The 16,523-nt window shown below is 51.0% G+C and overlaps 1 protein-coding gene across 1 annotated transcript in view; it reads right to left on the bottom strand.

The window, feature by feature from the left end:
• Positions 1-6,208: 6,208 nt before the first annotated feature.
• NOS1 (nitric oxide synthase 1) overlaps positions 6,209-16,523 on the bottom strand; it is a 117,183-nt gene continuing 106,868 nt past the window's right edge. The window contains exons 26-29 of the mRNA XM_030939960.1: positions 14,504-14,652; positions 11,855-12,049; positions 9,817-9,935; positions 6,209-6,829 (exon numbers count right to left, since the gene is read on the bottom strand). Coding sequence (XP_030795820.1) covers positions 6,814-6,829; positions 9,817-9,935; positions 11,855-12,049; positions 14,504-14,652 — 479 coding nt within the window. The 3' untranslated portion in view covers positions 6,209-6,813. The remainder of the gene's footprint in view (positions 6,830-9,816; positions 9,936-11,854; positions 12,050-14,503; positions 14,653-16,523) is intronic.

The following is a 16,523-nucleotide window of genomic DNA, read 5'->3' as shown; positions in this document are numbered from 1 at the left end:
GATTTATGGCAGCTCAGCTTTGCCTCTGACCAGAGAGGGCTCCTCCCCTCTCCTCCTCTCCCCCTGCCCCTCCCTTCTGCCTCCTCCTTTCCCTCCCTTCTCTCTTCTTCCCTTAGCTTTCTTCTCCCCTCCCCCTTTTCCTCTCTTTTTTCTTTCCCTCCTCTCTGCTCCCTCTCCTCCTCCTCTTTTCTCTCCCTCTCCTCCCCTCCTCTTCCCTCCCTCCTCTTCCCTTTTTTTCCCTCCCTCCCCTCCCCCTCCTGCTCCTTCCCTGGTCTATCTTCTCCCTCTCTCCTGTCCCTTCCTCTCTCCCCTCTTCTCTCCTCTCCTTCCTTCTCTTCCCCTCCCATCCCCTCCTCTCCCACTCCCTCCCCTCCTTTCTCTTCCTCTCTCCTCCTCTCCAGTCCCTTCTGCTCCCTTCTCCCCTTCCCCTCTCTCCCCTCTCCTCCCCAAGAGCACTCCCTTGTCAGCCTCCTGACAACTCCATCTCAGAGCACGCTTCTGGGGTACCCAACCCAGGACCCCAGGCCAAGGTGTGAGAAATTCCAAGCAAATCCAACAGAAGACAGCAGCCAGCCAAGTTGAATCCACTTTTTAATATTGTAACCATAATGCAAACAAGCATAATAGGCTTTTGTTGAATCCCATAAAATTGGAAGATGAGAACTATAAAGAAGAAAAGCATGCGGCGAACACAGCCCGGACAACCTCGCAAAGAGCGTGGGGTGGGCGTCAGGCCTTCAAGGAAGGTGCTGGAGCACAGGGACACTTGGCAGAGATTAGCAGCATCGAGAGCTCAGAGGTAGGGGGGAAGGCCGAGTTTCTGACAGCGTGTGTGTGTGTGTGTGCGTGTGTGTGTCTGTGTGTTGAGATGTGACCAGGTCTGCCTGTCTCCCCAGTTTCCCAAGCACGGAACGGACACTGTGATGTGAGGTGCCCGGCACTGCTCTTTGGGCCTTCTGGAAAACCACTGCTGAGCCAGGAGTGTGAGTCTTAACAATCACAACGAGAACACAACAATGAAAACAGTGGCGGCAGAGCACAGGACATGGGAGGGAACTGAGACTGAGTTCAAGAGCACTGGATCTCAGTGGGTCTTAGTCAGAGCCAACACCAAGGACATAGTGTCTTACCAAAATGGGCTGTCATCCTCTGTTCTGGCATAAGAGGGCTTTTTTTTTTTTTTCCCCATAGGGTCTCATTCTGTCAGCAAGCTGGAGTGCGGTGGCGCCATCTCGGCTCACTGCAGCCTCCACCTCCCGGGTTCAAGTAATTCTCCTGCCTCAGCCTCCCGAGTAGCTGGGATTACAGATGCCCGCCACCATGCCGGGTGATTTTTGTATTTTTAGTAGAGACGGGGATTTGCCATGTTAGCCAGGTTGGTCTCTAACTCCCGGCCTCAAGTGATCTGCCAGCCTCGGCCTCCCAAAGTGCAGGGATGACAGGCATGAGCCAACACACCCGGCCTGGGCGGGGTTTTTGAAAGCATACTGCCTCCCCATGCCCCCTCCCCCAGATATCCTCAAATCCCACTTTGGCAGGAGATAACGGAAATAACCACTGGGCCAGGCAAAGTTTTTGCTGCTTGCTCCAGGAAATCTATACTGAGAAGTCCTGGGGTAGCCAGCAGAGATTCTCTTGACCCTGAAGTCCCAGAGAGGGGTGTTGTCCCCGGGGACGTTGGGCAATGTCTGATGACATATCTGATTGTTACCATTGGCAGGACACTGCTACAGGTGTCTAGTGGATGGAGGCCAGGAATGTTTGCTCAGCTTCCTACGGTGCCCAAGACGGCCCCCACAATAAAGAATGATCCAGCCCCAAATGCCAATAGTGCTGAAGTTGACAGACCCCGCGCAAGAGCCTCCTAGAACTTAGAGTCACATCTGGGCACTTCGATGTCCTGGAGTCATTTTCTAAAAGACGACAGGAAGCAGTGCATGGAGGCAGATTTGTTCCTGCCTGCCAGGGCCATCTCGTTAATAACGGACTGTGTTTTGGACCAGACAGGCATAACCCCGCTTGACCAGAACTGTTCAACTCACAGAAACATACTAAGGCATATTGACACCGGACCGCCTCCCTCGCACGCGGCTTTGGTAAGTATTCATAGGAGGCAGACTCGCAACGGATACCGCCTTCCATGGGTGACAGTGGACCTGGGTCCTTACACTTGGAGAAGGCAGCTTTTCTTTTGGGGTTCTTTTGCCACAAGGCAGGGACTGGCAGTGGGCCAAGGATAGGGGGTGTGAGATAAAGGGCAGAGGCCAGGCCAGGTTGGCTTCCAAAGGTGAAATCCCTGTTCATGGGGAACATCTGGGTTGACTCCCTGGGAGGCAGGCCCCTTCCCTCACACCCTCAGACCCTCAGACCTGTGTTTCCTCAATCTCAGCGCCTGGTCTTTCATTTTGATTGTTTTTTTAGAGACACGGTCTCGCTCTGTCACCCAGGCTGGAGTGCAGTGACGCGATCCTAGCTCACTGTCGCCTCGAACTCCTGGGATCCAGGGATCCTCCTGCCTCAGCCTCCCAAGTAGCTGGGACCACAGAAGCATGACACCATGCCCAGCTAATTTTATTTTATTTTTTTGTAGAGACGAGATTTCACTATGTTGCCCAAGCTGGTCTCAGACTCCTGGCCTCAAGTAATCCTCCCACCTCAGTCTCCCAAAGTGCTATTGCAGGCGTGAACCACCATGCCTGGCCTACTTTTTGAGCCCAAGAGGACATTTGGATGCAGGAGACTTTATGAAGTTTGGGGACAGCCGGAGAGTATGAATGGGTTATAAAGGAAGACTAGTTAGTGGTTCTCTCTCCTGGTTGCTTCCTGGCAGTCTCATACTACCTTCCTGATACGGACAGAAGGCTTTGAGGACATGGTGGCCATAGCGGTATGCTGGGTATCTGGGGCAGCGGGTAGGGAAATATACAAGGAAATATGGCTGGCTTAAAACACAGACTAGAAGTCCATGGATTTCCTAATGGCATGAATGAAAAGGCTGCATGGGGCGCTGGTGCTGTAGGAGGGCAGGGGCTCAGGCATCTGGACTGCCCATCCTGTCGGAACCATTTGTCCCATGAGCTAGGTCAGGACAACTCTCACTTGTTTTGAGCTTAGGGCAAAACCTGACCTCTTTCAAAGTCCAGAGCAGGCAGCTGCTGAAAGCGTGTTTGGTCAGAAGATTCCGTGTTCTTAACCGATGTTACTGGCTGGGGCTCAGTTTTCCGTCCGGGCAACTGGGCGTGGCTGGACTGGGGAAGGATTCCCCCTGTCGACTCCAGAGAAGCTATCACATCAGCTCTGAAAACTCTTTTGCCTGAGCCTGCTCTTTGGAGACCTCTCTCTCAGCTAGGGGTAAGATGTTTTGTTTTATTTTATTTTGAGATGGAGTCTTGGTCTGTCACCCAGGCTGGAGTGCAGTGGTACAATCTTGGCTTACTGCAGCCTCCACCTCCCCGGCTCAAGTGATCCTCCTGCCTCAGCCTTCCAGGTAGCTGAGACTCCAGGCGCGTGCCACCATGCCCGGCTAATTTTTGTATTTTCTTAGTAGAGTCAGGGTTTCTACTAACTGACTGACTGGTCTCCAACTCCTGACCTCAACTGATACACCCACCTTGGCCTCCCAAAGTGCTGGGATTACAGACATGAGCTACCGTGCCCAGCCTGCAAGATGTTTTAATTTCTCCTTTGTTCTCACCCTCTACAGCAGATGGGGCGCCAGGTACGCTGATTCAGTTCCTGGAGTCTCTTGATCACTACATCTGCCTCTTCCCTCACTCAAGCCTTGGTTGCAGCAATAACCCCCCAACAGCTCAACGGGCCATGCTCTATACTGTGGCCAGAACTTTCTTTTCCAAGCAAAACTCAAATCGCCATAATGTCCCCTTTTAAAAAAACACTCTTAGGGACTCCCTGTTGCCTTCTGAATAAAGTCTAAATTTCTTGTCATGCCACTCACCTCTCCCCATGGTCTGGTGCCAGCCCACCTTTTCTCGCCCTCCTCAGCCTTCCAAAGCCAGCCCCAATTTATCTTACATGCTCCCTGTCCGTGCCTTTCCTCGCTTCCCGATTCCTGGCCAACTCTTACCTTCCAGAAGCTACCAGTAAAATCCCACCCATTTCTCAAACCTCAGACATTTACGTCAGTTCCAAGACCGGTGTCTCTCTCCATCAGATTATAACCTTTGGCCGGGCGTGGTGGCTCATTCCTGTAATCCCAGCACTTTGGGAGGCTGAGGTGCGTGGATCATTTGAGGTCAGGAATTCAAGACCAGCATGACCAACGTGGTGAAACCCTGACTCTTCTAAAAATACAAAAATTAGCTGGGCATGGTAGCAGGCACCTGTAGCCCCAGCTACTCAGGAGGCCAAGGCAGGAGAATTGCTTGAACTGGGGGAGGCAGAGGATGCAGTGAGCTGAGATTGCACCACTGTAGTCCAGCCTGGGTGACAGAGCTTTTCTTGTCTAGAAAAAAGAAAAAAAAAAAGATTCTAACCTTTTGCATGAGAGGAACTGTGTTTTCCTTATCTCTGCATACTCTCTGGTGCCTTCCACACACTGGAGAAGCAAGACATGTTATAAGTTAAGTGAAAAATTAAAATGCAGTAAGTTTTGAACCAGGTACTGTAACTGGGCATTTCGTGGGCACTGTCTCATTCAATCCACCTTGTTATACAGGTGGGTAGATAGACTCTAAAAGGTCAAGTGAGCCGCCCACAGCCATCTGCACCAACAGGGGCAGAATTAGGATTTGCACTCAGGTCGGCTCCCAAAATTCCATTTTGATGGGTCTGAAACATCCCTCCGCAAAAGAAAGCCACCTGGCTGTCTCACTCCAGGGAAACCAAAGGAAGCCCTCTCTCCTCCCAAGGAGTTTAACTGTCATCTCTCTGCTCTTTCACAGCACAAGGTGCGGGAACTGGATGGTGAGCATGATCAGGTGAGCATGATCCAGCGTTCCTACTTCAGGAGACGTCTCATTCCTCTTGGCCAAACTCACTTCTGTGAAATGGGGTTGGAGCTGCTACAGGCCAATTCAGGGGGAAGAGGGAAATAAACGGGCCATAACCCTAACAACCCCCAAATACCCTGTCAACCCTATTTTGCCCACCCATTGGTTAATTCTATTTTGCACTTACGGTTGGCTACAAGGCCTGGATGAAAAGCCACCACAAGAGGGCAGTATTTCCCCATCCTGGATCTGAGCTAAACTCTAAATCTGGACTCCACTCTGGTCCTTGATAGGTCACTCAACAGAGAGAGGCTTTTGGTATCAGGAATTCTGGCAAATGAAAGAAACACATCAGATCGCCCTCCTGCCTTCTAGCCTGGAGTTGTGAAGCAGCTTGTGTTGGGGATTGAAAGGTGTTTACTTACAAAAGAAATCTTTCTGGAGAAGAAGGATGAATCCTGGTTATATAATCATTTCTTTGGACTCCTTGACAAAATGAGACAATGTTTCCATCTGTCTGCTACTAAAAGGGCAGGGACATGCAGAAAGGAGGTGCCTGGCACATGGTAAGCTCTTCTAAGTATTTATTCCCTGATGGAAAAGCATTCCTGCATAAAGCTTGACTGGGAGTGGGAAGCACTGATCAATTTCTCTTTGATGGGGATTGGACACAGCAGTTTCCTTCCCTGGGGAACTGTGGAGGCGTCTCCAAAAGTATAAAGGATTGGAAAGAAAGCCTTCCGGAGAAAAGCTACTAGGAGCTGGAATTGGGTTTGCAGGAAAGGAGTTTAGAATGGGCTTCCCTTCAGGATAGAAGGGGAATCTAAATGCATCTGGGAATGCCCCTTTCATTGGGAGATCGCCCCCTTAATCAATTTCCCACTCCTCTCCCCGTGCCCTGAACCCTTTCTAACTAGAACAGTTACGGGGCTTCCAAATGTTTCAGGTACATGGGCGTGGACCCTTTTTTTTTTTTTTTTTTTTGAGACGGAATCGCGCTCTGTCGCCCAGGCTAGAGCGCAGTGGCCGGATCTCAGCTCACTGCAAGCTCCACCTCCCGGGTTTATGCCATTCTCCTGCCTCAGCCTCCCAAGTAGCTGGGACTACAGGCGCCCGCCACCTTGCCTGGCTAGTTTTTTGTATTTTTTTAGTAGAGACGGGGTTTTACCGTGTTAGCCAGGATGGTCTCGATCTCCTGACCTCGTGATCCGCCCATCTCGGCCTCCCAAAGTGCTGGGATTACAGGCTTGAGCCACCGCGCCTGGTCGGGCGTGGACCCTTGATTATGGACACGCGTGGGATTAATATGGGCCAGGGACATGTTTCTTGGCATCGAGGGTCTTCAGTGAAAGCAGTGGCGATCTAAGATCGACATACTTGTGCAGGGAAGGGGATGGACAGAGACCCGGCCCATCACACACGCATATACACACGCACGACCAAAGTGTCATCATAAAAAAGAAGGGGACTTCAGCGGCTGAGGGACTGGCTCAGAGAGCTTGTGCCTAGTTCCTGCAGCCTTTCCAGGGGAACCCCAGAGAAAAAACCCCCCACAGCGACGGCCATGTTCCAGTGGTTTCATGCACCCGTGAGCTGCCCTTGTCAGCAAGAGAGGGGGCGGGAACAGAGTTTTGTAAGAGCCACTGCAGATTAGAAAAGCATTGCATCGGAGCAGGAAAACTCAAGGAGGAAACCCAGGAGGGCCGAGGAAACAACTGAGGGGCGAGAACCCCGAGGAGGGAAACCAGGGCACAGCGACAAGGACAGGAGGCAGAGCGAGGGCCACGCAGGGTCCCAGAGGAAAGGTTCAGCAGTGTCTGTCCACGCTTACAAAACTTGCAGCCGGCTGGGCAAGAGGGTCCAGTTAGGAGCTGAAAACCCTGTGGAAGGAGAAGTCGGGGGCAGTTAGTGCTGCAGGGGCGAGGCTGCTGTGTTTCCTCTGAGTGTCCCAGAGACAATCACCCATGCTCTGGGCTCAGGGGCTTCGTCTGTCTTTCTTTCTTTCTTTCTTTCTTTCTTTTTTTTTTTGAGACGGAGTTTCGCTCTGTCACCCAGGCTGGAGTGCAGTGGTGCAATCCCGGCTCACTGCAACCTCCACCTCTCACGGAAATCCCAGCAGGGTTCAAGCGATTCTTCTGCTTTAGCCTCCCAAGTAGCTGGGATTATAGGCGCCCACCACCATGCCAGGCTAATTTTTGTATTTTTAGTAGAGATGGAGTTTCACCATGTTGGCCAGGCTGGTCTCGAACTCCTGACCTCAGGAGATCTGCCCACCTCAGCCTCCCAAAGTGCTGGAATTACAGGCATGAGCCACTGCACCCGGCCCATCTCTTTCATTTATTCTGTAGCCCGAGTGTCTTGGACAGGACCTGGCACCTAGCAGGGGCTTGTTTTGAAAGAAAGAAAGAAAGAATAAATGAATGAATGAATGCTCACAAATACAATTGGCCAGGAAGAGAAGCATTTCAATGGACTTTTTTTTTTTTGAGACTGAGTCTCACTCTGTCGCCCAGGCTGAAGTGCAGTGATGCGATCTCGGTTGGTTACAACCTCTGCCTCCTGGGTTCAAGCGATTCTTGTGCCTCAGCCTCCTGAGTAGCTGGGATTATAAGCACATGCTACCACGCCTGGCTAATTTTTGTGTTTTTAGTAGAGACAGGGTTTTGCCATGTTGCCCAGGCTAGTCTTGAACTCCTAGGCTCAAGTGAGCCACCCATCTTGGCCTTCCAAAGTGCTGGGATTACAGGTGTGAGCCACTGGGTCTGGCAAAAGGGTTTGTTTGTTTTTTTCTCTTGAGACAGGGTCCTGCTCTGTTGCCTAGGCTGGGGTGCAGTGGTGCCATCATGGCTCACTGCAGCCTCGACCTCCCTGGGATCAGGCCATCCTCCTGCTTCAGCCTCCCAAGTAGCTGGGACCACGGGCGTGTGCCACCATGCCCTGCTAATTTTTAAATTATTTGTAGAGACAGGGTCTCCCTACATTGCCCAGGCTGATCTTGAACTCCTGGGCTCAAGCAATTCACCCACCTCAGCTTCCCAAAGTGCTGGGATTATAGGTGTGAGCCACCACACCTGGCCTTAAACGCTTTTGACAACCCAGGGACTTGTGACTTTAAAGGCAATGATATGAGTCTACTGGTCACAACAGTATGTTTTTGAGACTGCTGTGTCATTGTAAGCGGAAAACAAGGAAGACGCCAAATTCAAGAAATGAGTGTATGCCTTGTGCTGCTGAAAAAAGAGACTTAGCTGAGTCCCCACCCAATTTAAAGTAAAGGGCATACAGGGGTGGTTTCCAGGGGTTTTATGGCAGGGACTGGGGCAGGGAGCTTTGGGAAATGAAATGACGATCAAGGTTGCTGTGCCATGGAATTCAGGTAAGGTTTAAATCATGAGACCCAGTCCCAGTCTCCTGGTACCTCAGCCTGTTTCCAGCAATTTCTAGAGGTTCAGTGAAATTGTCAAAATCATATGAAGTGTAATTTGTGTTGATGAGAAAGCCCCCAGCCATTTAGGGGGTGAGGGAGCCATGGGAAAGGACACAAAAACTGAGCTCCAGACCCCCACCCAGGTCCAGGGCGATCCCATTCTTCTCCCCACTCTCCACAAAAACTGAGCTCCAGACCCCCACCCAGGTCCAGGGCGATCCCATTCTTCTCCCCACTCTCCACAAAAACTGAGCTCCAGACCCCCACCCAGGTCCAGGGCGATCCCATTCTTCTCCCCACTCTCCACAAAAACTGAGCTCCAGACCCCCACCCAGGTCCAGGGCGATCCCATTCTTCTCCCCACTCTCCACAAAAACTGAGCTCCAGACCTCCACCCAGGTCCAGGGCGATCCCATTCTTCTCCCCACTCTCCACAAAAACTGAGCTCCAGACCCCCACCCAGGTCCAGGGCGATCCCATTCTTCTCCCCACTCTCCACAAAAACTGAGCTCCAGACCTCCACCCAGGTCCAGGGCGATCCCATTCTTCTCCCCACTCTCCACAAAAACTGAGCTCCAGACCTCCACCCAGGTCCAGGGCGATCCCATTCTTCTCCCCACTCTCCACAAAAACTGAGCTCCAGACCTCCACCCAGCGCCAGGGGTGATCCCATTCTTTTCCCAACTTTCCTAAATAAGGAGCGTTCAAACACTTTTGTAGAAGAAACCCTTGCCCTAAATCTGATGCAAAACCCCAGTATGTGAAAAACAAACAAGAAAGATACTTCTGGTAGAAATGTCACAGATCCGGCCAGGCGTGGCGGCTCACACCTATCATTCCAGCACTTTGGGAGGCTGGGGCGGGCAGATCACTTGAGGTCAGGAGTTTGAGACCAGCCTGGCCAACATGGTGTCACCCCATCTCTACTAAAAATACAAACTTAGCTGGGCGTGGTGGTGCACGCCTGTAGTCCTGGCTACTTGGGAGGCTGAGGCACGAGAATCGCTTGAGCCTAGGAAGTTGAGGATGCAGTGAGCTGAGACTGTGTCACTGCACTCCAGCCTGGACTACAGAGCAAGACTCTGTCAAAAAAGAAAAAAAAAAAAAAGCAACTTCCCAGAGCTAGGAGCCATCATTACACTAGGGGGTGCCCCAGACAGAAGGCGGCACCCAAAGCAGGGGTTTCCTCCCACACTGGACGGGGCCTCAGGGTTCCCCTGGAGGACTCGTTAAAATGCAAACTGCTGCATCCTAACTCCTAAGTTTCTGATGCAGCAGGTCTGGGGTGGCCTGGGAATCTGCATTTTTTAACACGTTCCCAGATGGTGCTGATGTTGCTGTTTTGGGGACTCTACCATGGGAAAGCCAGACATCCCTGCCCAGTAGGACCTAAAAGAGTGGGCTCTTCCCGCCCCTCACCCGGGGACGGAGCCAGCTTACTCATCGGTGTCTCTTTTGCTCTCTTCAATGAAGGCAATGGACTCAGATCTAAGGCGGTTGGTCACTTCATACGTTCGCAGGGTGACTCCGAAAATATCCTCGTGGTACCGGTTGTCATCCTAGAAGACAGAAACAGCCAGAAAACAGCTCTCAAATGCCAGATAAAGGCTTGGAGCAGGGACAGACTCGCCTGACACCTGGAACGGAATATCCCTCAGGAAGATGGTTCCCAAAGAGATGAGGCTGAAGCCAGTGTCCCTGAGATACCTTTGATCTCAAAGACTCTGCTCAGCAAAACTGTTCTCTGGGATGTGCGGCAACTGTTCTCTGGGATGTAGCCCAGTTGGCAAAGAACATTTAGGTTGCCATCTGGAAATACTGCGGCTGGTTGGTGGATTCTCAGGTGAAAAGGAGTGATGAGGTCAAATGGAAACCTCACCATTCCCCACTTTCCTCCCTCCAACGTGTTCCTGTAAGTTCAGGTCTGGGCAAGGCAGGGTTTAGTGTGAAATAGCCCATGAGACCAGAAGAAAGGGGAGGAAGGAACAAGTGGCCGCTTAGCACTCAGGGAACTCCCCATAGCTGCCCACAGTGGAGACTCTTTGGGCATGCATGAGTTTCTCTGAAGATGAATATCTTTGCTCAGCATTGCCCAGAAAGAAGCAAGCAAAGAGAAGAACCTACCCTGGAGTCCCAGGAAACAGCCCAAGTGATGACTGACTTGTGACATCTGCAAATTTACCAAGTTATGGGAGCTACTGTGGCGGGCAGTCAATATTCTCAAAGGGCAAGGGGATTAAACAAGGGGAAAATGCATCTCAATGCTGGGAAGGGCAGTGGCTGGGAGCGTGCATCTGGCAAGCCAGGAAGAATCTGTTGTGCACTAGGTTCCAGCCTCCCTTGGTCCTGAAAGTTTTGAAGAAAGTCACCCATCTGTAGAGTGGGTTCATTTTCGTTTTCAGTTAGGGTGAGTTTTTTTTTTTTTTTTTTTGAGATAGCGTCTCGTTCTGTTGCCTGGGCTGGAGTGCAGTGGCGTGATCTTGGCTCATTGCAACCTCCGCCTCCCGGGTTCAAGCAATTCTCCTGCCTCAGCCTCCTGAGCAGCTGGGACTACAGGCATGCACCACTACGCCCAGCTAATTTTTGTATTTTTAGTAGAGACGGGGTTTCACCATGTTGGTTGGCCAGGATGTTCTCAATCTCTTGATCTCATGATTCACCTGCCTTGGCCTCCCAAAGTGCTGAGATTACAGGCGTGAGCCACTGCGCCCGGCCATTTTTTTTTTTTTTTTTTTGAGATGGAGTTTCACTCTCGTCACCCAGGCTGGAGTGCAATGGCGCGATCTTGGCTCACTGCAACTTCCACCTCCCGAGTTCAAGCGATTCTCCTTCCTCAGCCTCCCGAGCTGGGACTACAGGTACCCACCACCATGCCTGGCTAATTTTTGTATTTTTAGAACAGACAGGGTTTCACTATGTTAGTCAGGCTGATCCTGAACTCCTGACCTCAGGTGATCCTCCTGCCTTGGCCTCTCAAAGTGCTGGGATTATAGGCTTGAGCCACTGAGCCCAGCCTGGGTGAGTTTTTAACTCGCTTCCGCAAAATCCTGGGGAATCTATAAAAGTGTCTCTCGAGGGTCACACTAAAGAAACTGAGTATATAGAGGGCTCCACAGCTCTCCTCGGATCTGTTTGTGCAGTGCTCAACCTGTACAACTACACGGGGCAGTGCTGCAGCTTCTGAGGCAGGAGAAGTTAGGTTAGAATGGTTTCTGTCTAGTTACCAGAGGTCCATTCACTCGTTATTTTCACACACGGCCTCCAATCATATTTACTACACCTGCCTGCATGCCCAGCCATCCTTCTACTTTCTCTGTCATTGTTTGGGGCCACGTATATCCTCTCCCCTCAGTGGTAAGTGCAGTGAATGGGGGCAGGGATATCATCGTGGCTCCCTAATCAAGACAGGTTGGATGAAAAAGGGGGGATAGGAGAGTGGATACAGGAAAGGGACCTGGGAAGCCAGCCTGTCACGCACCCTCATCCGACTGATGAACACGCCGGCGTCCTCTGCCGAGAGCTTCCCCTGCTGGGTCATGATGCGCTGGATGGCTTTGAGGACATCAGCGGCCATGGTGACGTCCCCACAGACGTAAATGTGGCCCCCTTGCTCCTTCAGGGCTCGGTACACAGACTCCGCCAGCTGCTCCTGCAGGATGTCCTGCACGTACTTCTGCAAGGAGCAGAGGGCAGTGAGAAGGCGCTGGGCTGTACAACATGCCTGCCATAGCCCATGTCCTCCCGGGAAGCAGAGCCTGACTCAGGGGCTTGTGGGCAGGTAGGATCTTTTGTGAGCTGATCCCAAGGAACAAGCGTAAGGGACTGGGAAGAGTGAGATAGGGAAGGCGGGAAAGTCAGTTGGAGGGTGCAGGAATGCATTGCTATCCTCTTTGGACAACTGGAGCTCAGCTCTGCTAAGGACCCTCCAGGGAGCTGGATAGACTGCTTCCCAGAATCATCCGCTGGAGAGGGCAAAGACGGGGAACATTCACTACCCACTCCTCTCTGCTGGTGGCCAATGGTCCCTGGGTGTTAACACCTGCACCCGACCAGGTGTGCGGCTGGTTACTACAGGCATCCTATATTAGAGTGCCAGGGAAGCCCTGGGCCGATAGCAAGAGATGGGGGTGAGGTGAGGGGCCGACTGCTGTAACAATAGCAGAAGGAAAAGGTGGGCTGAGAGGGTGTGAGGTGGGCACAAGGGGTGTCTAGTACAGCTCCAGGGAACTCATTTGTTCAGGATGTCTTTAACTTGTCCAGGAAATTCCCGCTCTGAAGCTGATATTCAGCTGGAACGTGCTGGCATGGCTGTAGTGACTCTTAAGACTGACATACTTCCACCCACACTGCTTGGACTCTCTGGGTGCCCCCCCAACCCGCTGCAATGTCCTGACTCCTTCCCTGGGACCCCCAGACCTCCCCAAGATCCAATGGAGCTTTAGTCCTGTGGCCCATGTCCATTCTGACTAGTACTGCCTCTCGTGGGCTGTTACATTTCTTTGTATTTATTTATTTATTTATTTATTTATTTATGAGACAGAGTCTCGCTCGTTGCCCAGGCTGGAGTGCAGTGGCATGATCTCGGCTCACTACAACCTCTGCCTCCCGGGTTCAAGCCTTCCTCCTGTCTCAGCCTCTTGAGAAGCTGGGACTACAGGCAAGCGTCACCACACCCGGCTAATTTTTTGTTTTTTTTTTTTTTCTTTTTTTTTTTTTTTAGTAGAGATGGGGTTTTACTATGTTGGCCAGGCTGGTCTCAAACTCCTGGCCTCAAGTGATCCACCCACCTCAGCCTCCCAAAGTGCTGGGACTACAAGCATGCGCCACTGCGCCCAGCTAATTTTTATATTTTTATTAGAGATGGGGTGTCACCACGTTGGTCAGGCTGGTCTCGAACTCCTGACCTCAAATGATCTGTCTGCCTTGGCCTCCCAAAGTGCTGGGATTAAAGGTGTGAACCACTGCACCCAGTCTAAATTTATTTTTTTTAATTTCTGTTTTTAAATATTTTTAATTTTTATTTCTAATTATTTATTGTTTAGAGACAAGAGTCTTGGTCTGTTGCCCAGGGTGGGTTGCAGTGGCATGATCATGGCTCACTGAAGCCTTGTCCTCCCAGGCTCAAGCTGCCCTTGCACCTCAGCCTCCCAAGGAGCTGGGACCACAGTTATACGTCACCATGCCCAGCTAATTTTTTTTTTTTTTTTTTTGTAGGGATGGGGTCTAAGCATCTTGCCTAGGCTGAGCTTGAATTCCCAGACTCAAGTGATCCTCCCACCTCAGCCTCCCAAAGTGCTGGGATTACAGGCGTGAGTTACAGTGCCTGGCCCAACATTTTTCATTACAGTAAAATACACGTCATGTAACATTTACCATTGTAACTACTTTAAAGTGTACGACTCAGTGGCATTAAGTACACTTCTCAGTGTTATGGGATCATCACTATCTGGTTCCAGAACTTTTTTCTTTACCCCAGATGGAAACCCTATACCCATTTGCAGTTATTCCCCACTCTCCCCTCCCTCAGCCCCTGGCAACCACTAATCTACTCTGTCTCTATGGATTTGCCTATTCTGGATATTACATATAAGTTGAATCTTATAATATAGGCTGTTAAATACTTTATTTTATCACATACATATTTTTGAGATGGAGTCTTGCTTTGTTGCCCAGACTGGAGTGACCTGGCACGATCTCAGCTCACTGCAACCTCTGCCTCCTGGGTTCAAGTGATTCTCCTGCCTCAGCCTGCCAAGTAGCTGGGACTACAGGTATGCACCACCATGCCTGGCTAATTTTTGCATTTTTAGTAGAGATAGGGTTTCACCATGTTGGCCAGGCTGGTCTTGAACTCCTGACCTCAAGTGATCCACCCGCTTTGGCCTCCCAAAGTGTTGGGATTACAGGCGTGAGCCACTGTGCTCGGCCTGTTAAATATTTTACATAGATATTTTCCCTACCCATGCTTTCTGAAGTACAGAGCAACTTAACAGAGGGGAAATCAGGAAGCTTAAGAGTGAGGGTGAGGGGTTTCTGAGAGTGGGATGTACAAGTGTGTACACACATGAGTGTGCACCAGTGTGCACATGTGTTGGACTGGGCTGGGGGATGGGCTGCTGGGGGTTACCTTTGGTTTGTCTGGCTCCCGGGAGTAAGCCGTGTACAGCTCTCTGAAGACCCCCTTGTTCTTGGCCTGCAGGGTCTCTTCCCTGTAGATATGATCTATCTTGGATTGCCGGCACCCGAAGACCAGGACCATGGGGCAGGGGTTCATTCCTGGGGACCGGGAAGACCTTATGTCACCGATGGCTCTCTGCCTGATGTGTGGGGTGGCTGAGGTGCCAGGGATGAGGTACTGAGACCTTAGCGTGTGCCATGCGGATAGAGGCTCACGAACCCTGGGGCAGGCAGATGTATGCGTGCACACACATGTACAAAGCTCACTGAAGCTTTGACCTCCCAGGCTCAAGCTGCCCTCGCACCTCAGCTTCCCAAGGAGCTGGGACCACAGTTATACGTCACCATGCCCAGCTAATTTTCTTTGTAGGGACAGGGTCTAAGCATCTTGCCCAGGCTGGTCTTGAACTCCATGTACACAGGTGGGTGCTCACATGCTCACACATGCACACACTGAGGAAGGAGGTGAAGTGTGTTCAACTTTAGTGGACCTCCCTCCCAGGTCTCAATCCTTCCTTCTGCTCCTTGACTACTCAGGAGCCCCAACTTGATGCCCAGACTCTGGGCTTAAGAGCCCAGACTCTGGAGCTAGATGGCCTGGATTGAAATCTTAGCTCTGTGATGAACAACTTAGTCAATTTTTTTTTTTTTTTTTTTTTTTTTGAGACGGAGTCTGGCTCTGTCGCCCAGGCTGGAGTGCAGTGGCCAGATCTTGGCTCACTGCAAGCTCCACCTCCCGGGTTTACACCATTCTCCTGCCTCAGCCTCCCGAGTAGCTGGGACTACAGGCGCCCGCCACCTTGCCCGGCTAGTTTTTTGTAGTTTTTAGTAGAGACGGGGTTTCACCGTGTAATTAGCCAGGATGGTCTCGATTTCCTGACCTCGTGATCCGCCCGTCTCGGCCTCCCAAAGTGCTGGGATTACAGGCTTGAGCCACCGCGCCCGGCCAATTTTTTTTTTTTTTTTTGAGATGGAGTCTTGCTCTGTCACCCAGGCTGGAGTGCAGTGGCACGATCTCGGCTCACTGCAACCTCCGCCTCCTGGGTTCAACCGATTCTCCTGCCTCAGCCTCCCGCGTAGCTGGGATTACAGGCACCTGCAACCATGCCTGGCTAAGTTTTGTATTATTAGTAGAGACGGAGTTTCACTGTGTTGGCCAGGCTGGCCTCAAACTCCTGACCTCGTGATCCGCCTGCCTTGGCCTCCCAAAGTGTTGGGATTATAAACGTTAGCCACTGCGCCTGGCCTTTTTCTTTTTATTATTACTATTATTATTAAGATGGAGTCTCACTATGTCGCCCAGGCTGGAGTGCAGTAGTGTGATCTTGGCTCACTGCAACCTGCAGAGTGAAACCTGCAGAGTTTCACTCTTGCTGCCCAAGTTGGAGTGCAATGGCACTATCTTGGCTCACTGCAACCTCTGCCTCCCAGGTTCAAGTGATTCTCCTGTCTCAGCTTCCTGAGTAACTTGGATTACAGATGTGCGCCACCATGCCTGGCTAATTTTGTATTTTTAGTAGAGACAGGGTTTCACCATGTTGGCCAGTCTGGTCTGGAACTCCTGACCTCAAGTGATCCACCTGCCTTGGCCTTCCAAAGTGCTGGGATTACAGGCGTGAGCCACTGCATCCAGCCACAATGTACTCAACTTTCTAAGCTTCTGCTTCCTATTTGCAAAATGGAAATAACAGGACTGTTGTTGAGAAATGAATGTGAAACATTACAACTCTGCCTGATACCTGGCAAGTACTTTGTAAATGTTAGCTATTCCACTACAATGACAGTTCCACGGGGGCAAGTTTTTACTGACTGATTGATTGATTGATTTGTTTTTGTAATCATCCCTCGAATCAATGGAAAGGTTTTCATTTCTATTTTAGTTGTTTTTCTCTCTTGTTCACTGCTATGCTCCAACACCTCCAATAGTGTTTGGCACTTATTAGGTGCTCAATAAATCCTTGTTTAACACA

Source organism: Rhinopithecus roxellana, chromosome 10, assembly GCF_007565055.1.
Source record: "Rhinopithecus roxellana isolate Shanxi Qingling chromosome 10, ASM756505v1, whole genome shotgun sequence".
NCBI classification, from domain to species: Eukaryota; Metazoa; Chordata; class Mammalia; order Primates; family Cercopithecidae; genus Rhinopithecus; species Rhinopithecus roxellana.
This window is presented reverse-complemented; position numbering and strand designations above follow the sequence as displayed.